We start from the raw sequence: 22,916 nt of genomic DNA, 5'->3' as shown, positions 1-22,916 counted from the left end.
ATAATTAATTCCGAAATGAAAAAACATCATGTAACCGTGGCCATACATCGACCAACTTTAACTTGTTTTTTTTTTTTTTTTTTTTGTCTTTCTGTTTTCTTGACCCAAACAGTAAAAGGAAGTGGGACGAGGAGGACTTTGAAGGCGAGATGGAGGAGGACTTTGATGACGAGCTGGCAGAGGAAGGCCTGCCAACAGGACACGATGCCGTGGCCCCCGGTAAGGGCATCCTCCTGCTGCCTCACCGCCAGCTCCATCCCCACTCCCAGCTGTTAAAGGTCCGTCCCAGCACTGAACCAGAGCCACGTATTGCCATCCTGCCTCCTCACGCTACACACAGCCACCTGGGTGGACAGGACCACGGTGACTGGACCTATGAGGAGCAGTTCAGACAGGTCAGTTTGTAACTTAGGATGTTAAATGTTTTTTTCTGCATGCATCTCCTCCTCTCACAGTCATGTAGAGATAGCAGCATACCTGTAATCACCTTCTTTCGTGACTCGGATTGTGAAATGTAGCAGGTGAGCTTCTGAGAGATCAGAAGGAATCTTTCACCTTTAAGATAATACAAAAGAGCCATCATACTGACATTTAAAGAGTGATGAAGTCACTCCTTGTATGTGGTATGTTGGACTTGTCACTATTGAATAGCTATCCATACAAATCATGAGGTGCAGTAGCAGTGACTTTAGCAGGTTCACAGCAAAAACTGAAAGACTTCTCTGACACCCTCAGCTCTCACTGCCATTATTACATTTTTCTAAAAATTCACTGGAAATGCTTGCAGTTGAAAACCACTTGATTGTACAGTAAACATCTGCATAAAGGTAAATCCATCGAGTATAGAGCATTAAACATAGCTAGTTACAAATATTTAGAATTTTAAACAAATTCAATCATAATGATATGAAGAACTTGATGATTGTCTTGATTAATGCTGCTAAAAACGAGAGTGCTGGGTGACTAAAACTAAAAACTGCATTTTGGATTACCTTTCTGATAATGTCATGTTGCTGAACTGGTTTGGATATTTCTAAAGCCATAGTTCTTAGATTTTCTTTTTTTATCTATATACTTCGATAATTTCAATTATTTATCCTTTGAGAGAGGGAGATATGAAATCATGGAGCTGCTGAGTAGGATTTAGCTTTTGATATCTAATGAGGCCTCAGACTAAATGCAAACATTGAGCCTGATGTCATAAAATAGACTCAGGGCTAAATAAAGGGAAGCTGAGTTTAGTGTAGGTTGGGTCGATGTGAGGAGGCACATTTTAACAGCTTCGCCGTGCTCACGTTTACTGTATATAATATGTTTGTAGGCTGGATATTATGAAGGAGGCAGTGGCTGTTCACAGAAAGAAATGTAATACTGTCAACAGCTAAGTTTAGGTGTGAGAACTGCTGTCGATTGGAAAATATAGAGAGCTTCTGCACCCTGCTGTAAAAAAAAAAGATCCTGTAAAATCACTCTAAAGCTTGTTTACTGCTGCCCTTGAATTTGTAACTGAGAACCATTGCACAAAGTTATATGTTCATGTGAAGCAGCTCTATTAACAACCGGTAATGTACACAAATTACTCAACATAAACCCAGAGAGGTCCTTTAACTGTGTGATAACTGGGGCCTTTTTACTGGGATTAGACTAGAGTGTGGCGTTCCTAGAGCCACCATTTTATGCAACAGTTTATTACGTAATGGAAGCCGCTATTGAAATTCAAATACTATTCATGGCCAGCAGCGATATTTGTCACCACATCTTTGACTTTATAAGCAACAGTTTGTTTCTCGTATGTGCAGAGCTCACAGAGCCCCCACGTGGGAGAAAACAAATGCACTTTTTGACAACTTTAAAGATGCATCTAACATGCCAGAAAATGATTTGTGCTCCCTTGCAACCAGGTAACACATGATTTATTTCTAAGTCTATCCATAGATTCTGCAAATAGAGGCCAATTTTTTTTAATTACAGAGTGTGTGGAGAATAACTCCCCTCAAACCAATACTCAGACTCTCCAAATAGTCCAAGCCAAGGCTTTATGTGAATGTGTTGAAATGGTGCTCTCACTCGGTGGTCGCTATGTGTCAGGTAGAAACTGTTTAAAAAGCAACACGTCAGGCAACAATGAATCAGGCCTGTACACATTTATTGTCGCTGGCAGTTACACAATCAAGGCAACCTGTTTTTTAGCTGTTCAGATGGTGTTACCCAATATATTGTTGATTAAAATCAATGTCAAGCCTTTAAAACATCAAGTCGAGTGAGAAGACGAGGGGAAGACCTCCAGTAACCGCACCCGGTCACTTAAAACCCTGGTATTTGAGCGCCCCATCGGAAACCTTTTAACTGCAGTTCTATCCGCATGGAGAGCATAGTAAACATCCCTCCTGCTCATAGTTACAAGGGAAGGGAATATATTTAGTCCCTATGGTGTAGTGTAGTAATTACTGATCACTGCCATTACTGGTTTTTGCAATTTAGATGTTTTAGAAAGTCAAAGTCTCCAAATTCTACCTTTATTCTAAAATAATGAATATTATCTTTTGAAATAACTTTTTCCTTAAACAATGCTTTCTACTTTACAGTGCAAAACTATTGATGCGAGCTATGAGGCAAGGTTGGTTCAATTTTAAGGCTCCCCTTAAACACAAATTCAAACGGCCAACTCTGCCCACCACACCAGCTGAGAAAGTTGGAAAACTTTCACTGCATTATTTTGACATTTCACCATACACTAATAACTATGAAATCTAATATATGTATTTGATCAAGATGCATTGGCTCTGATAACAGAAACATTGACTGAGATGGTTTGGACATGCAGAGGAGAGATAGTAGATCACACAATGGGATGTAGCCAATGAACTGACAGCACTTATACTGTCTCAAAGAGGTGGGGGTTGTCTTCCTCTGGCATTCCCTGATAAAAAACTTAAAGAAGGGGCGGTGTGTAGCTCAGTGGGTTGCGCGCCCGCCCCATGTACGGAGGCTGTAGCTCCTCACCTGCAGCGGGTCCAGGTTCGATTCCTGGCCTGGGACCCTTTCCTGCGTGTCATTCCCTGCTCTTTCTCACCCCCTTCCTGTCAAGTAACTGTAATATAAAGGCCACTAGAGCCAAAAAAATTATTTAAAAAAAAAAAAAAAAAAACTTAAAGAAGAAGAAAATTCTAATTTTAATAGTCAGATACTGTATTGGGAGAAGCTATTTGAACTTTTTTATTTCTGTATTAACTCCATCAATTCTTGGTGTTTTATTATGCTTGTGTTATTGTTTAACGATGGGTGGAGAGGAAGGGGTTAAGTGTGTATAGTTTATTTTTGGGCAGGTGGGTGGAGGAGGCTGTTGGAATGTGCCTGATGGAGAGTGATAATGTGGCCACTAGGAACCTCAGATCCTCAGCAGAAACCTTACATGCCTCTATCAGCGCAAAGCAGTTTGAGTTACTTTAAACTGAAAACGGCCTTTTTCTTATAATTAACTATGTATGTTTTTAAAGAGAATGTTAGCATTTCAAACACACTTTTTAACATTTTCTGTCCAATATATGTTAAGGTTTTGTTTATTCAGACAAGGTTCTTCAGGAAATTTTATTCCCTGACCTGAAAAACCTTGCCTGAATGAACAAAACCTAAATATATATTTAAAAAAGAAGACAAAATGAACTTGCTGGAATTATTATTATTATATTCTGTCCAAGCCCAAATCCAAGCTATACTAACGGATGATTTTTGTTCAACAACAACAAAAAATTATTATCAGAGAAAACGTTTTGATTATGTGTTGCATTAAAATTACACTTGCTACAAAAAAAGCATATTTATCAAATACCCTTTAGATATTTAAAAAAAAAACACTTGTGAAGTTGATCCAGGGAAACTAAACCAGACTCCCTTCCCTTCGGTTAAATATTCCTCTCATTGCTCTCGGCTGAAAGGTTAGAATAAATCAAAGAGAAGCTGTCTGGACGAACGTCTGATTGCGCTGCTGGGAAATAAATTCACGGCACTTTGCCAGGAGCCTCATATCTATCTGTGACAGAGTACAGCAGAAGTAAATACTGGCAAGGATTTATACAGATATCAAATTTGGCCGTTTTTTGGCTGGGGACATTGATTTGCACGTGTAAACTAATTTCAGTAATGCCAGTGTATGTACTGAGGCTGCCCAGAATGTATCCATGTCGGTGTCATGTTATCGCTGCTTTTAATTTCCAGGAAATCTTAGCGCATGCATTGCTCTGTATCCAACAGCCGGCATTGGTTTCTATCTTCAATCTGAGAGGTTTAAATGGGTATCTTTGTATTCCTTCTAATAATGTATTTTAAATTTGAAGTTTCCAGTGTGCTAATGTGTAATTACACGCAGGTAAAAAAACGTGCACCTTTTTTTACAATTATATTAATAACTTACATTTTTATAGCGCCTTTCAAAGAAACCAAGACTGTGAGTTTGACAAAACAAAACAACCACAATACATACAGAACAAAAACCAAACCAACAAACAAAGATACAGTAATGGTAAGATAAGAATAAATGTGGAGCTGTTGAAACATTGAGTTTTTCTTGATTGACTTGGTTAAAGGCTGGGAACACAATGCAAAGGTCCCCTCTCCCACAACGCTAACATCTAAAGAGAAACATACATTCAGATCTAGGAGCGAGGTCACCAATTTGTGTTTTTTGGACTGTCAGTGAAAATGTACATCAACCAAAGTCTACAGTATTTGTCGGCACAAATGCTGTCACTTCTCTTGGTTGGCAAGCTTGGACACTTATTTCTCTTTGGTGTCAATCCTTTGTTGTTACGACAGTGGTTTGGATTTGTTTATAAAGACCATTTGGCACAAACCTCTAAAGGCAAACTTTTCCCATGTACCAGAATCAAATCAGATGCATGTTGCTGCATCTGGATCTTTTCACATGTGAGGCTGTTTTAAATGGACAGGTTTCATTTACTGAAGTTAAGACTTTGAGGTCCATCTCAGTATTTATTTCACCGTCTTCATTTTGAGTGTATTTATGCTCTTCTAAATTAAAAGTTTTTGTCTTTCTTATAAACACTGGCATCCTCAAACCAGGAAAAGTACGGAGGTCATGCTGAGCCTTTGAAGTCCCCTGCCTGTGTCTCTGTCAGCCTTACACAGCAGCAGCTGGGCAGATGGGGCCCAGACGGACAGTAAAGTAGGGATGTCTTTAAAAATTCATGGCACTCACCATGATCAGGGTGAATGGAGGGGAGATGGCATTAAACATTCAATTGCTCTGACAAACACACATACACACACATGCATGTTAAAGAGAAGGGGGGAGGGGCTGTTAGCGACTACAGGAAGTGGAGCTCCAGTGAGAGCCAGTTGGGAGCGACACTTATTGGGATTGCCCATCAGGTTTCTGCTGATACAGCTGTCTGATAGGTACTCGTTTGGTTTATATTCCACTAAAAGATCTTTTGATCTGTTGGAGTAGGTTTTATGGGAACTAAAATGAGGAAAAATGCACACCTCCTGCTGGCTTGTCATGATCCTAATAAGATGAAATTTTACTTTTTTAATCACACTATGGGAAAATTAGGTTGTTATGGTTACAAAACCAAAAACCCACAAAGACGGAACATTTTATAATATTTTTTCAACTTGATTTGTCATTACAGGTCTGTTAATAAATACACACATTTTTTACACGCAACTAAAGATTTCTATTTTACCTGATGCAGTTATATTTAATTTCCCTATGAGCTGAGAAAATGTGATGTAATCAGCACCAGCAAGTTTTTAAATTCATGAACCAAGCTTACGAGAAACCTCTGTGTGCAGTGTGTGTGTTGAACCAGTCGACAATTGGAGGCTGAGGGGGGCCTGTTCGTGTCATGAAAACAAAGGGTATAAAACCAGGACAGGGAAGACTTTTGAAAGTCTTGGTGTTGAGAGGAGGAAAAGGAGGAGGGGAAACAGGAGGTGTGACTCAGGGAACAGGAAAGTCAGTCATTGGGCTTTGAACCACTGCCAAGTGGAGCATGTAGTAAAAGCTCATTTTGAGTGGAAAGGACCGCAGAGCTTTTTGAATCGTGTCCAACTCCTAGCGTGCTGCATTGAGCTGATGTCAGAAACTGTACAGCCATGGGGATTCTGGAAATTGGCAGGCACTCAATATGGGGGTGGGGGTAGGAATGTAAACAAAGATTGTGTGAAGGCTGAGGCTTACTCTTTCTCCCTGTGTTTTTGACGACAATAGTTGTTTTATTTTGGCGTTCTCTTAATCGATCTTTATTCTACGATGCCCTCTTTGCCATTTTAAGCATCTCCGTTGAATGAGGAAAGTATTAATATGAGGCAAAGTGCCTCACAAACACATGAGATTGTTTATGTGCTCAACAACTATTGTGTTGCATTCAGAAAGAAATCTCATCAGTGCAGCTTTATCTTATTCATTCTTTTATACCACACAGGAAATTCTTTGCTGTTGGCTCGTCTTGGTGGAAGCAGAGAAATAGATACACACTGAATGATTTCTCTTGTCAACAAACAATGCCTGAGTGACATCTTTTCATAGAGGAACCCTGTGTCTTCATATTTTCAAACAAAAGCTTTGCATTTTCCTCTTTTTCTGAAAAGGTGTGTGTATGTGCTTGTCTGTTAAAAGCTCTCATTCTTTGAGGAATCAATTAAGAAAGACGATCGAACAGCATTTAGACATTTTAGTCATACTTTTTTTTTCTCAAGGTCTAAGTTGCTCTTTGTCCTATAGTGTGAAATAAAATGGGACTGGAAAATAGACGTGCATGTTTTGAAACATGTCTGTAAAAGTGTGTGCGATCAATAAGGTCAGACATGTCTTGCCTGTGCAACCTTTTTAGTTTGTGTGGGCACAAAAGGAAGTGTCTATTCACAAAGCAAATGGACACTCTGAATAGTAGACCGTTTGCTGATGTTATTTTGGAAAGTCTTTACAAGAAACCTATGATCAATGCTTCCATTTAGATCTGCCACTTCCCACATTTGGCTTTTGTGTTTAAGGAACTCGTGCAGCTGGGGCTTCATTGTGAGTCTTTAACTCCACATTTAATAGGACTGCAGCGCTCAAAATAAGTTCACTGCAATTAATTAATCAACAATTATTCTGCTTTTCCTGATATGAGACGTTGATCTGCTGCCAATAAAAAAAACTGGTTTAGCCCTGTTTTATACGTAGAGTTTGAAGCCCAGAGGCTTTTGCCGTCTTTCACTGGAATGTTCTCTTGTGATATTTTAACAGCAGATAGTCAGAGTGCAGAGTCCAATGCCCTCCTGCTATTTCTCAATTTTATTCCTTTTGGGCTCGATGACGGTGTAATCAGTAACTCTCATGTTTTCAAAATTGTGGTGGGACATACTTCACTGCATCGATACAATGACGAGAATTTAAGATTTATTTGTAGCTGATACGAGCAGAGCGTAATAATGCCTTATACGAAGTATGTAAGTATTGTAAATAACAAAAACAATTAAAAAAAACGAACATTGTAATGTAACTTGAGGCTGGAGAGTTGTATTCAAATATACTGAAACATAGAAAGTCTTTATTGTCGCTGTCACAGTAATTTTTGCTCCAGAGTAAGCTAAACAAATGGTGACTTAATCGTCACACCAGGCATGTTGGTAAAAGTAACCCAAACAGCAACTCCTCAAACAGCTGGAACAAATAAATACAAGTTAGGCTGCGAATGGCAATTGGCTATTTTGATTGGCTAACACCAAGTTACAACACAAAAGTTTAGTTAATCATTATCATTATTTGTTGCGGTAGAAAAGCACTTTTTCCTCAGCATTGCAGGTTCAAGAGACACACTTGCTGTGTGCATCCAACTGCTCTAATATTAATAACTAAAAACTTTAAAAAGTAAATAAAAAGGTTAAACCAGTCAGTGAAGAAGACAAACTGGGGTTAAATTTACAGATTAGCTCTGTGTTCTCATTGAGTCAGATTTTGTTTTAAGGGCCACAGTTGTCGAACATTAAACGCGTTGCCCTTACCTTCCTTCACACTGAATGACAGCATCCAGGCGGGTGGGTGCTCCTGGAGCATAGCAAGTGTCCATTTGTCCTTCCCTCATCAGAAGTGTTTTTACAATTCTTTGTTTTAGACACATTAATTATTCATTTGTTTCTGCTTTCAGTCTTTTCCACTATCCCAACATAGTGTTGTAGGTGCTAGTTGTTTGCACGGAGTCTCATTGTATGACTTTTGAGGCTGACTTGTCTGTTATTGAGAAAGGACCGGTTTACATACACGGTGGTTATTGTACAAAAATACTTTATAAAGTAATGCATTTTGAAAAGCATTTTAAATGGCTAAATAACCTATTCAGTGCTCGTGGGATCACTTATTAAACCGCCCGCTCTCTTAGTCTTAACATGCCACTTCTTGCTGCAGGGTTGTGGCTTCAGCCGCAGCCCCTCCTTCTCCCATTATGCAGCCTGGCATTGCCAGGTTTTGGCATTTATCATAATGATAGAACTCATTAGCATTGTGGTTAGAGTAGATTGCTCACAGCTATCCACCTCTCAAAGGCCTTGGGAACACTTCCTGCTATTTTTGAGCCCCTTCCAGATCTCAAAGCCTTGGCAGCCAACCTGGTACTGGTAGCCAGCTACAGGGTGCATGTAATCACAGAACAGCTTATTCTAGTTCCATTACATGACCTCAGCAAATGGTTTTCATTTTCTTTTTTCATGTCAGCAAGTGATACCTAAGAGAAGGCTAGCATTAGATGCTTTAGGCAAGACGCGTAACGATAACGATTTCATGATCACTTGAGTGTATTTTCAAGCCCTGTGTGGGTTCCTCTTTAAGTTAATGTTTTGCACTCAGGTGTGCTTCTTTTCTAATCAGCCTCCCTCACTATTTGGCTGAGTGTTGGACATGTTTTCTGGTTTATTCTCCTTGTTTCCCTTATCTCTTGGTCTTCTTGTCAAGTTTTGTTTCCTCAGGCAATCTTCATTTTATATTTTGTGTTTATGAGTTTGATTATTAAAATGACTTAATCCACCACTGGTTCCTCCAATCTCTGCATTTGGGATTAAACCCTCATCCTCTATCAAGACAAGGATTCCATACAAGCTCTCACTACTGAGAAACTGAAAGAGTGTTTTTCCACAGTTTTGCTGATTTGTGTCCCTCTTAGCTTCCTTATCACCTTTTGTCATTTATGGTTGAATGTGGCTGTTGCAGATACAGTAACATTAATTCTAGTAGTTATAGTGTGTGATCAGGCTGTTGGGTTCCTCTTCCCCGGTTGATTGCGTTGAATTTACGAGGTTGGCCAGTCGGGAAGGGTTTGATGTATTGGATCATTCATGTAAATAAACCCTGTTACGGATCAGAGATATTGTAGTTGCTCATTGTTTGCTTTTGATGGCTGTGGTATTACAGGGTACGGATGAATGATTAAGGGTGTTGGTTTATTGAGATGTGCGTGAGTTTTTTCTGTCACCCTGCTGTCATCAACTGATCTGATTGAGTCGAGTGTCTCACACTTACTTTGAAAGTCATAGTCGTTCGTGAATGGGCTTATTTCAGCTTAATTTTTGTTCATTTTTCTCCATTTCACCACATTAAAACCACTTGTGGCTTAAGGACCACTGATAGACATTTGCAGTCGACCATATGCAACTGTTTTAAAGAGAAACAAAAATAGATTGAAAGCAACATCTTTGGTAAAATCTAGTTATATTGTTCTCATCTAAGTCACTCTTCGGTTAAGAAAGTCCATGTGTTGCTCATTCTCAGTCATGCCAGAAGGTATACAGGAAATATTTAGGTTCATAAAAACATTCAAAGGCTGATGTTGTTGATTTATAGTCAAAAGCCTTATGTAAATGTGCTCCATCAAAAATACTATTTAGTTGGTTGACAGCCATTTGTTTTCAGTCATTTAGCTACAAATACAAGAGTAACCTTTACTCCACAATTACGGTACGTCCGGAGTTTGTTTTTGTATATATTTTTAAAATTTCTACCATGCATGTATTGAAAAAAACCAAATTGATATTCATCTTTTGTGTGACTTTTACACATATGTATTTAAAAACTCAACAGCGTAGGAATAAATATTTGAGTCTTTATGGTTCCTAAACTTTTAAACTTTCCTGGTACATTTTCAGTGAGAAAAAATTTGAAAAGATTTAATCATGGAATAAAGTTAATCCACCTATTCATTGTAAGCAATCCAGTCCTACTGGTTGTATTTGTGTTGCTAGGTTAATGACTCACACAGGAGCTCAAGCCTGGAACAATGCAGTGTTTGAATATGGTTAATCATGTGTTCACAAGTGTGTGACTCTCGTCCCCCTCCATGTGTGGGAGCGCATATATCCCAGTTTATTAGAGATAATTTGATGTAGACTGTAGTCGGGTTGTAATGCAGCCTTATGGTCATGAGACAGACGCAATGTTTCTGTTCAAGTCGAGCTGGATCATATAAAGAAAACACGTTGGTACTAATCTCTGGCATGAACCTGTTTTAACGTCAAGTTATGAAACTGCTCTTTCATCATTTGGATAAAAGGGATTTAGTCTCAATGGAAACCTGGTTACTACGGGCTACAGCCACAAAAATAAGAACTGTCCCTGCTGTGTTGTGTGCTGTGAGGCTGCAACTGAACTGAATGTCTCCTGACTTATGTTTTATATGTAATGAAGCCTGGATGTAACATTTTATTTGTTACATTACTTAGTTAATTCCGAAATATTATAGCATGCATTGTGTATTGCGAAATAACAAAGTCTTTTTACCTTTTACCTTTGAGTTGGTTATTTGGTGTTTATCCGTATCAAGATTGAGGGTTCACAGTTATCAGCATTTCTGTTTATTTATTAGTTTTTCATTGTGAACAAAATTATTAGTACTTTTATTTGCACTTTATTATTATTATTATTATTATTATTATTATTATTATTATTATTATTATTATACCAAGCTGCCATTCAAGATATGGAACATAAAATTGAACTTTGGACTTGGAACCTCTTTGACTGTTTATTGTGTGAGGTTCAGATGTTCCCAATCTCACAAGTCTGAGACAGACAATAAGTATAATTATTTTTTATTTTTTTGCGATTTGTATAAAAAGAGTTTTAGTCTTGACCTTTTTTTTTTTTTTTTTTTAACATAAACCTCTTGGGAGTTTTTTAGGTGTGTTGAAGTGATTGACAGATGAGGGAGCTTCCAGATGATACCCCAGTCATGTGTTAGCTTTGGTTTTCAATTGCAAGGCCTCCATTATGTGCTATGTGACACTTGGGTGCTGACATATCTTTCAGCCTTTTGCATTAACAGTGGTGAAGCCCTGAATCCCCCCCAACCACCCACACACATTGTCTTTTCATGGTATTTGCTATCACCAACACCACTGCTGCTCTTTGGAAACTGATTATTTGTGATATAAAACCACACTGTGTGTGCCAGTGTTTAGTCTGTTTCTAACTTATCTGCAAACAGGCTGTTGCTGACCTACATTTACACTGATAGTGGGGAAACTATTAATCAACTGACCAACAAGGAAAAAAAAGAAATTGTACCCATGAAGTTATATTTTATGTATTTTTGTGCTTTGGTTAAATTGATTTAAATGTAGATTGTTTAGAGAAATACACCCCAAAACTATCTGTCTGTAATATAAACATCTATAGAACGTACATGAGTATTAACACGTATCAAGGTTGTAAATGGTCTATATTCTTGTAAAACATCGTAACTGCCTGTCATCAGTTTATTTTGAATTATGTTCCATTATGACACAAAAGAATTGTCAAATGTTACAAGCCAATGTGTCAAACTTTTCTTCAAATCAAACGACTGTGACACTTTTTAAATGCATGATGATGATTTATATCAAGCAAGAAACCGTTTCTTGTCAGCTCTGTTGTTTTTATGTTGGACAGAGGATTTGGTCAAAGGGCATACGTACCTTGTGTTACCAGTCAGCCCCGTTTCTTTAGTTGTTTAACTAGTTTCTTATTGTTTATCTGAGTAACAGAGCTTTAATCCAGCAGGGGCCCCTGCCCCCAATGCACATACTATAAACGTGAAAAACCTACATAAGCCTAAAACGACCGCACCCACCATAGGCTTGATAAAGCTTGCATTTATATGTGTGGGAGGGTGGGAGTTTGCTAATGCTGGCGGGCTAGTTGTAATGTACACAAGTGCCGCATGCACTGAAATAAGAGACAAAAAAAGGGACATTGAAGCTGATGGTTCATCAACTAACTAAAGCAGAAAGTAGAAAGACCATGTAGCATATATAACAATGCACGTATGGCTGCTATAATAAGCACCAGTTCTGCTGGTTGGACAACATTGGCTGTCTATCTTCAGTCAATCAATTGTCCCATTCAGGTACTCAGTGCTGAAGCCTCCAGGCTCATAACTGTTCATACCTAATTTCCCCCTTAATGGAGCCCCATTATCAGCCTTTTTCTGCAGATTGACAAGCTTAAAACTATGCATTTAATGAAAGATGACATCAATGTACAGCTTCTGGAAAAAGGTCACATGCAGTTGTTTGCATTTCAATCTGCTCAGTTATCAGTTGCTTGATTTTTAGATTGTTGGGGTTTTTTTATCTGGTTTGTTCACCTGCCACACAAGGTTATAGCACCAGTTTGTTTCAAGTGTTTCCCTTCCCACGCAATGTGCATGGCCCAATTTACAACTCTTTTGTAACAGTCTGTGTTGGCTGTTATTTCTCCACTTTTACGTTTTCAAATGAGCAGATTCAACAGAACATTGTTTGATTTCTTTGCATCTTCTCTTTAATGCAGATAATGAAAAAAATGGCATATCAGGTGTCTCAAACTCCTCAGTTCAGGAAGGCTTGCTTATTTTTTTTTTAATTGCAGAAACAGGGCTAAATAAAAAGTGTTTTTGTACCTGTTAATATTTTGGGGGTAATCATCTAACTGTGTTTACTATTTACCTATACTATTTTCTTTGATTATGTTGAATGTATTGTTAATTTGTATCTTACATATTCTTTAGTTGGTCACTATTGTAATGGTTAATTTAGCTTTTTACATTAAAGCTAGTGTACCCTTTGTTTTGCTTCATCTATTTTTCTATTAACCATAGGTTCTGTCAGAACTCTTTATTTTGGTGAAGTAACACAATCCCTGCACATAAATCTTATTGAATCTTATTTGCATTATTGCCAGATTCTTATTCAAACAAAGCAGTGCTGGAGTTCCCTCTAATGAACACGGTGCACTAAAAGAGACATGAAACTGGATATACGTCCATAAAACAGATGTTAACACTGGTGACACTGACAGCTTAAGTCAGCAGTGTAGAAGTGGATTTATACAACAATCATCTATTCAACACAAATTTATTATCTTGTTGTGAAACATGCACGTAACATGTTGATATAAATTGATATTTTCCTCCTATTATACTCAGAAGTGCTCATATGTTGGCTTCTACTGGCTAGCATGTAGTTAAGTTTTACAGGCTGATGGTAGTCTGAAATAGGAAAATATCTGTCGGTGCGGTGACAGAAACAGCAACAAAAAGGTAGAGTATTTAAAAAACATGGGCTGGGGGATGGAAACTGGTGAGGGGAAATTTCTAAGATTTATGATGCGGCACTTCACGAAATGCATGCATCCTGTAATTAAAACTCCCCCTTTGCCTCCAGCACCCGTATACATTTGCTGGCAATCCCCCACCACCACATCCACCCAGGTCCTCTTGAGTCCAGCAGCCCCCACCCCAACCCACACCCCTCCACCCTTGTCCAGGAGATAATAAGAACTTACGGCAGCTTGGAGTCACTAATGAGGGCTGAATGCCACATTGAGGGACGGTCTGTTAGCGGTAAGAAGTCACTATTGACGCCACAGCGCACCAAGCCTTTCATTTTCTCTGAGCTGGTGGTAAAATGAAATAGTGAAGGAAGGTTGAGATCTTTCAAACAGATTTAGGCCAGATTAGATTGTGGAGGCTCTACAAGAATCAAGATGGCAAATGAGGCTGAAGAAAACCAACTACAGGCTCAATAGCCTCTCTGTTTTCTCCCAAATGGGTGCCTCACTTTTACTGCTCACTTTCCCTGAACTTTCCGGTGCTCGGGGCCCCGCCAGCAGCTGGACTTACATCAGGTTCTCATCAAGCCTCACTCAACCACACAAATTCTCCATGTCTGTCCTTTTTTCTTTTTTCTACAATCAAAGGGCTCCCTAACTTCCATGATAACAGTCCATGCCGTCACACAGAAAGATATAGGTTTCATTTGTGTTTTCCGATGCCATTGTAGGTCATTATTGACCCTGGTTGTCGTAGCAACAGCACTGTGGCTTGCATTTTCTCTCATTCACTTGATGTGTCTTTGTTTATTCACGATATGAGGCCCTCCTGATCCCTGCATCTTCGTGATATAACTGAGCTCTGTCTCTCCTCTTCCACTTCACAGCTGTATGAACTGGATGGAGACCCAAAGAGAAAAGAATTTCTGGATGACCTCTTCAGCTTCATGCAGAAAAGAGGTATGTCACTGTGCATATGTGCATGCATGTGCCTCAGTATCTCACATGTGCTCACACTCATTAAAGTGCACCTGATCTGTTGGGTCTCTTATCTTGCTGTATTGTATCTCCTCCCTTTATCCACAGCCAGCTTCATAGGTTGCACCCTATAGTTGGATATAAAGGGAATGATACCCCCTCCCCCTCAACTCTCACCCTGACATATGACACAGCACAGTCTACTCTTCTTTCCCTCTCATGGGTGGGGTCTTTATTCATTTTGGACATGATTGCTTTATGTTCTTACAGCCCCTCATTGTTCCCAGGCTATAACTAAAAAGGAAGCTTCATATCAGTCCCTGGGAATGGATAGGTTTACCATCCCATCATGCTACACACACACACACACACGCACACACACACACACACACACACACACACACACACACACACACACCATTAGGTCTCATTTTCATCAGGACACCTGCATGTTATGGTAATAAAAGTGGATGTTTTTTCACGTTGGGCTCCCAAGAACAGGACAGGAAGACTCTAAAAGCGTTGCTGATTTCTCACATTTGTTGCCAAAACATTTAATCAGATCAGTGAACCGGTGACATGACATGACAGCAGACATGCTTCCAGCTGATAAGCCACTACTAGATATTTACAGAGTGAGGGATGTTGGGCGGGTCTATCATAAGGGATCAGTGGATCTGAGAGCGCCATCTCTCTGGCATAGTAATATAACACATCCTTCCTCAGTACAAAAAATCAAGATTCCTCCTTGCTGTAAATCAGATTACAGTTTTCAGAATTACAGCGAGGGCTTAATTAATTTTCCATCTCTGTGCATTCTTTATCATTTCACGTTTATTCTCTGCTTGTGCGCTCTGCAGGAACGCCGGTGAATCGTATTCCCATCATGGCCAAGCAGGTCCTGGATCTGTACATGCTTTACAGACTGGTGACCGAGAAGGGCGGCCTGGTCGAGGTCATCAACAAGAAGCTTTGGAGGGAGATCACCAAGGGACTCAACCTGCCTACCTCAATCACCAGTGCAGCCTTCACCCTCCGCACTCAGTAAGTACACACTGTCTGTTCTGATTGTTGATAAAATGTTCATCAGTTAAGTCCAAAAAAACTCACCAATGATTTAGAATGTGCATCAGTAGTCAGCCCTGTCACCTTAAAGCCAAAACATCTGTGTTTGATTTCACAATCATTACTTTCTAAACCTAGGCAGTTATACCAGCCTACCAAGGATCCAAAGGCCCTCAGTCTAATTGTGTGCATCCTCTCGAGTAAATGCACAAAATAACTCCAAATACACACAATATGACAGGAAAAAAAAACTCTAGGATACTACAAAAACACTAAAATAACAAAAAAATATACAAAAACACAGCAAAAAACCCAAACGACAACAAAAACATGCAAAATGATTCCAAATGCTCACAAAACCACAACAAAAATGTGCAAAATGACTTCAAGAACACAGAATATGCCAGAAAACTACTTTAGAAAATGCACTAAAATAACAGAAAAATATACAAAACGACAGCCAAAAACACTGGAGGAAGTGGGTGAGAGGAGGATGGTAGCCAAGCGGACATCCATCATGGACGACACCTCTCACCCCCTGCATCAGACTGTGGAGGGTCTGAGCAGCTCCTTCAGTGGCAGACCATAACACCCACAGTGTACAGTAGGACTGAGCCCTACCTCAGGTCATTCATCCCCACCGCTGTACAACTGTACAACAAAACATTCTAGGGCATTGTACTGTATGGAATTGTGTAAATATATCTCCTTGCCACTGCCTGTAAATATGTATATAATCTGTATTCTTTATACTTTTTATATAAGTTTTTCTATTTATAATTTTTTATTCATAATTTTCTATTTATAATTTTCTCTTTCTATTTATAATTTTCTGTTCCTATTTATATATACCTTCTATTATTGTTTATTTTCTCTTCATTGCACTATTTTTTTGGGTGTCTTTTTGGTTTTCTGTGTTGCCTTTTGTTGTTGTTTTTTTTAAATTATTGCACTTTATCAGATATAAGCTGCCATGACAGTACATTTTTCCACTGTGGGATAAATAAGGATACTCTACACAACACACTCCATGCGCTCTTTAAGAAGTTCACTGAATCTAAATGCGACACTGTGTCCTCTTTTCAGATACATGAAGTATCTGTACCCGTATGAATGTGATAAGCGAGGCCTGAGCAACCCCAACGAACTGCAGGCAGCCATCGACAGCAACCGACGGGAGGGAAGACGACAGAGCTTTGGTAGCTCCCTCTTTACCTACTCGCCCAACGGGACGCCCACCATGTTGTCTTCTCCAAAGCTCCCCAGCCACTCTATGGGCATGAGTGCGGGCACCAACGGAGCCTCTCTGACCCCCATCCACAAGATCAAGAAAGGTGAATTCTGAATCAGTTTTAGCATCTGACTATATAGGTAGTTTGTCATTGGTTTGTGTGCAGTAATGGGTTTGTGTGTCATTGCACTTGAAAGGTCTTTCCTGGACTTAATAAAAATGTATTAATAAAACTAGCATTAGGGTGCGTGCTGAAATTAACCAATTAAGACTTAAGAATTAAGACCTTCAAAAAGGATTATTTTTCAACAATTAATTATCAGATCAGTTAGACCACTTTTGTCAAACTCAAGGCCCGGGGGCCAAATCAGGCCCTTTAGAGCATCCAATTAGGCCTGCAGAAGAAAGTAAAAATGACAAAGAAAAAATGAATCATTGTTTAAATAAAACCCAACAATATTTGCAATGGCTCACAGTTTTTCCGGTGCTTATATCCCATGATGGCAGTCATGTTTAATGTTTCGCTGTTGAAAAAAAAACTAAATTATTCCAAAATCGTTTAATTTTCCTCAATTTATTACGAAGCACTTTCCTTAATTAAATAGAAATTGATCACAAATCTAGGAAATTTAAAGTGAAGATCCTGTTGGGACTGATGTCACTTGTTGCTTGGATATTGTCAGTTTCTTACATATTTTGTATTTTATGTTTACGTACAAGTGCAAACTAGGGCACAATAATGTTTAAATGATTTGTCTTATCTGAGGCCCTCTTGAGATGAAACTGCTTTGTATTTGGCCCCTGAACTAAAATGAGTTGGACACCCCTGAGTTGGACGCACTTTCAGAAATGTCATCTCATGTTTAAACTTTCAAAATTGGAACAAATCAATGAAACTGTAAATATATTTCAAGATTAATTTGCCACTGTATTGATGTTCATTATTTATTTTGCCTTAAGAAAATGAAAAAGCTTGTGCAAAATGTCACAATTCATTTTCTTTGTTTGTTTGTGCTGTGGGGCCAGAAGAAGAGGGAGGTCAGCCACTGCACGGGGTCGGTGTGCCGCGTCTGCCAACGGGAGCCTACATGGGACACTCGGTCGCCACCGTGCAGGCAGCGGCGGCACAAGCAGCGATGGCGGCGCAGGTTGCTGCTCTGGAGCAACTAAGGGACAAGCTGGAGGCCGGCGAGCCACCCGAGAAGAAGATGGCGCTGCCGGCCGAGGAGCACCACAGACTGCTGCAGAGAGCACTGCAACACAACCTGCTGGCCATGACCGCTCAGCTACCCATGAACATCCGCATCCACAACCAAGGTAGTTCTTCCACTGCATGGGAGAAAATGATCTGTTTGGGGTTGAAACGTCTGAAATGCATTTGACAATCACAGATTAATTTTGTTTTTCTTGACTTGAATTTCCTTAGTAAATAAACAAATACATTGCTAACTTTTTTTTGCAAAAGTAGATTTAAAAATCGATCATTAGTGAATGTTTTTTCTGTAGTAAAATTCATGCTCATCCATTTCTTTTAGAATGACGGGTTACAGATGATACAGCCAGGGTCAATTGATTTAGTTTAAACAATCAATATGTGCAAGAATTTGTATTATAACAATAATACAATTCTGGGTGATAAATGATTTAGGGAAAAATGGACATCTAATATATTTTACTCTAAGGTGCCAATACCTAAAACTATATCATAGTTGTCTATGTATATTTTGTTTCCACTTTTCCAATTGATGCTTTTTGTTTGTCTTTTTTTTTAACAGTATAAATGTGCTTTAATTCAAACATTATGTTGGTTTAGACTCATTTTGGTTCAGTTAAGGACTTCAGTAAAAAAAAAGCTTGAAATATTGAGTTGGAAAATCACATTGTTTTTTTATTTTGCAATGTTGTCATTGAAATCTATTTTCAGTTAATGCTTCATAGTTGTTAGATCTGATATTGGGTTTTTTTTTCACCCTGATAAGAACAGCTTATATTTTGTCTCCTTATGGCAGTTATAACTTACAGTTTTCTTGTCAAGGTGTCACAAACCACAGCACCCAGCAGCGGTAAGGAAGTCAGCTATACGGAGGCCTTTTTGTTGACCTGTTTAGCAGACAGTTCAAATGTGTATGTGGGGATTCCCCATCTGTCTGATTGGCGGCTATGTAGGTGATTTCAAAGAATCTCACGTGTTGTTTTTATGGTTTCGTAACATGTTATGCACCGTTTTAAATTTTAAAGGAAAAAGCCTGTAAACAGCAAATTAAAATAATAAGGATGTTTCTATATTCATATTACAGAGACCAGGCAAGAATCTGCCCTGAACCTCACCACTAATGGCACAAGCAGCATCAGCATGTCAGTGGAGCTCAACGGAGTGCTTTATACTGGTGAGTGGGACTGCAGCGTCAAATCATCAGGGGCCACATGTATAAAGACTGGTGTCAAGTTCTTACTTAAGAATACTCACACAAAACCATCAAGGTGTATGAATCCAAGCACATTTCGTCCTAATCAATGTGGTGTTTAGTGCACTTGTAGGATCATCCAACCCTCCAATTTCCATGCCCTAATCTATATATGCAAATCATGTTTAAATAAACAATAATCTCCAAAGTGTAGGCCACATAGATTAACAAATGGAAAATCATTTGCTCAAAAAAAAAATATGCATAGGTTTTAACCTGTGGATCAAAAGTTTGTTTTTTACCTCCACTGTCAGTTTTTGGAAACGTTTTGTGGAGTCCCGTAGATGGACGCATGGAAGTGTTTTTACTTCATTCTTACCGTGATTTCCTGTGTTTGTACCCAAACACTTTGCCAAAATGACTTCCTAACCCATTCATGAAAGTTGTGGAAAAAGAATGGCAGATGTGTATTTTTAGGTTTTACAGAGAGATATGATTCCAGCCAAAATTGAATGTCTCATGGAGTGATGTGATGTGATATCCCGGGGAAAACCGGGAACAAACATATCGTCCTAGTCTGGCAAAGAAACATAAAAAATCACGGTAAGAATTAAGAATGTTATTGTTGACGATATAACGATAAATTCTCATGTTGGAAATTAGTGAGGGCCACGGGCCATTTGTCCAACAATTTAGCCAAGAATGCCCCTAAAAACCTTGTTCCACGAGCCAAAATTGCCCCCAAGTATTTTGTCAACAACTTATTATTCTCTATAGCAGAACGCTGTTCACGGAAGCTCCGCCACGGAGCCTCTGCAGTGTGCACCACCACCAACGCCCCTCACACACACACAGCGGTGCTCGTCACGCTCACCTAAAGCTGCCGTGCTGTGATAGCTCATGGACCGCTTCTTGGTTAAGACCAGACAATCATCCAACAAAGTCAACCAAGCCAAGTTCCTCTGCCAGATCCACCCAATAATGTTCCACAAACACGGGTACAGAGATGAACCTGCCAGCAACAATTATGAATTGGAAACTCAACTAAAGCTAACCAAGCTAGGTTAACCCACAGACACATAAGAGACTGGGCTAACAGCATAAGGAATAGACCAAGTAAAAAGTACACGGCTTACTGTTTATGGTCAGATTTAACACTTCTATGGAAGGATAAAAGCTAACATGTCACATGTCGTGTGAAATAATTGTTAGCAATAAACTAATGTCACTATTCACCCGTCCCAATTTGTGAAACGCAATATTTTTTTATTATAATTCACATGCTCACAAGACAAATCTGGTCCCATTAGACAGTAATCTAACTATTGTGAATATTACACCAAAATATCCTGATTGGAGTTTTTTTTTTTTGCGTTTAATGTTTTTTTTTGTTTTTTTTTAGAAAATAATTTCATTTTAACTGAGGAAATAAATGAATTGCATACAGTAACAATAAAAGAGTGACCCACATGCACAAATATATTCCATAAAATATCAGCCCATGAGCTTTTTGGGTAAGCAGCTTTTTTATTGTTTCTCGTGTTGATGTATTAAAATTAATTTGTGTTTGTAAGGGACCTGTTTAAAGTTGTGAATTGTTTTATTTATTTATTGTTTTTATTTATTGAAATTATCGTGATAAATAACTGAAATTATCGGGAACATTTTTTCAGTGATATTTCCGTATGTGTTCTCTACAGGCGTACTTTTTGCTCAGGGAGCTGCAGGCACGACCTTGCCCAGTGTGTCTGCATCGTCCATCTCCACCAAGACCCTCAGCAGTCGCGTAGCTCCTCCTCCGCCTCAGCAGCAGAACACACCTACCTCAACCTCCAGCAACCCATTGTCTTAACATCCCCCCACCCCACCCCCAAGCCTTTCCACTTAGTTTTACGACCATGCTACGGAAAGCCAAAAATCAACCTCATTTTCTACATCTATGCCAAAAAACAAGAGAACCTTCGACAGTACAGAGAGACACAAACTGAAACGCAGTTCCCCTGGAGTCCACTATCTCAGGTTTCCTCTCGCGCATTCACCTCTTTTGTTCTTCATGGCCAAATCGATTTTGAGAAAGAAACGAAAATCCCACTGAGAGCCAGTATATGCTAACTAAATATGTATGCACAGCCTGTGAATTATTTATTTCTCCATAAATGTACAGATTATTGAAGAACAAAAGAGATGCTGATGATTAGGAAGGGTAATGCATTGTTTACGCACACAAACACAGCTACTGACTGACGATGATTTCTTTTCTTTTTTTTTTTTTTATTCCTTTAGGGGAGAGTTTTTATTTTTACTTTTCGTTGTAATTCTTCTCGTTATTGTTTTTCTCTTTTTTTGTGTGTTTTATCTTTTAGAGCTTTAATAATTCTTTCACTTAAGGAAAAAATCTATATAAGTAGAATTCTATTATAAAATAAATATTAATATCTTCTATTTTTAATCAGAAAAGCTTTAAAGGTATGTGTTGTTATTTCAGGGCATGTAAAATTGTACCGCCGTGACCTCGTTTTATGTAAAAGCTTCTTGGATATGTTGGAAGATGCAGGTCAGAGCTGCAGTCGTGCAGTGAGTCGCAGGTTGGTCTGACTCTGCAGATCTGCACAGGTGTGTTTTTTTCTTCTTTTCTTTTCTTTTCTTTTTTTTGATATGCATAGTCCGTTATTGGTGGCGACCGGACTCCTGGTGGTAGCTAATCTCCATGCTGAGCCGCTGTTGCAGTTGTCGCGGTTGTTGTACTTCAGACAGCTGTTCTCATTCACATTGAAAGAAAAATCACACGAAACATATCGATTTCAAACATGGCAGGTTGTTTTTGTCAAGCAGAAGTTTGTAAGCATGAGTCAGCGTTTTCTGCAGGGTTGAGACTGCAATGGACGTCAGTGGCCTCGATTTTAGGTCTCAGGCTCACGCAGAAATATCAGAAGTTTGTCATGATTGTTCTCAGGTTTCCAATCACTTTACTTGTTTAGGCCTCAGTTTGAATTAGAGCAGACCGAGTGATGCTTTTCTATGTCTTTTGTCGGAGGATGCATCTGTTGTGTTTTTTGAGTGATTGTCTTAAGATCAGATGCATGTGTGTAAACGCAAAATGAAAGTCTGACAGAGATGAACCCGTTTCCTATCATAACGTCTGAAGAGTTGAGCGTCTTCTGAATTTTTTATTGTAGCTGAGGAGCTCACATGGACAATCAGGACCTGGACAGGTTTTAGCTCATCTCTGTTGTTGTTTTTTTGTATCATAGATTTGGAGATGCTTATATTTTTTGTTTCAGCTTTGTGTTTTTTGCATGACTTTGTGCTTTTTCTTATCTAAGTGCTTCTTATCTTGTGCTGTGATGTAGGCGGAGTCTCTTTAATAGAGAAGCTTGCCACCTATCAAGGGTATAACAGAGAATGTCTCGTGATCCTTCGACTGTTAGCTGTTGCTTGAATTGAGCTTTTTAGGCTTGCTTAGCGTCTCAAAACCTAAGAGGAGGTGCCTTGTCTTGCCTCATCGCTATAGCCTCGCCTCTGCGTTCTAGAGTGGATCAATTATACAGCTTCTTTCTTTCAACTCCAACCTGTGTTGCCTGTTTGGGCTGTTAAAGATTGTTACCAGCTCACCCACACCCACCCCCCACACACACAGACCCACCACCATGCAAAGCAGCCTCCTTCCTACTGACGT

The 22,916-nt window shown here is 39.1% G+C and overlaps 1 protein-coding gene across 3 annotated transcripts in view; it reads left to right on the top strand.

The window, feature by feature from the left end:
* The window catches only part of arid3a (AT-rich interactive domain 3A), a 41,829-nt gene extending 20,324 nt beyond the window's left edge, over positions 1–21,505 (top strand). For 2 of the 3 annotated variants that reach the window (XM_028445015.1, XM_028445016.1), the window contains exons 3-9: positions 113–395; positions 14,449–14,521; positions 15,400–15,583; positions 16,691–16,938; positions 17,862–18,152; positions 19,133–19,222; positions 20,941–21,505. In XM_028445015.1, coding sequence (XP_028300816.1) covers positions 113–395; positions 14,449–14,521; positions 15,400–15,583; positions 16,691–16,938; positions 17,862–18,152; positions 19,133–19,222; positions 20,941–21,092 — 1,321 coding nt within the window. In that variant the 3' untranslated portion in view covers positions 21,093–21,505. The remainder of the gene's footprint in view (positions 1–112; positions 396–14,448; positions 14,522–15,399; positions 15,584–16,690; positions 16,939–17,861; positions 18,153–19,132; positions 19,223–20,940) is intronic. The other variant, XM_028445017.1, reaches the window with a different exon arrangement.
* The last annotated feature ends 1,411 nt before the right edge of the window (positions 21,506–22,916 follow it).

The sequence above is a fragment of the Gouania willdenowi genome, chromosome 4, assembly GCF_900634775.1.
Source record: "Gouania willdenowi chromosome 4, fGouWil2.1, whole genome shotgun sequence".
In the NCBI taxonomy this organism is placed as follows: Eukaryota; Metazoa; Chordata; class Actinopteri; order Blenniiformes; family Gobiesocidae; genus Gouania; species Gouania willdenowi.
Note: the sequence above shows the minus strand (reverse complement) of the source record. Positions and strands in the feature narration are given on the sequence as shown.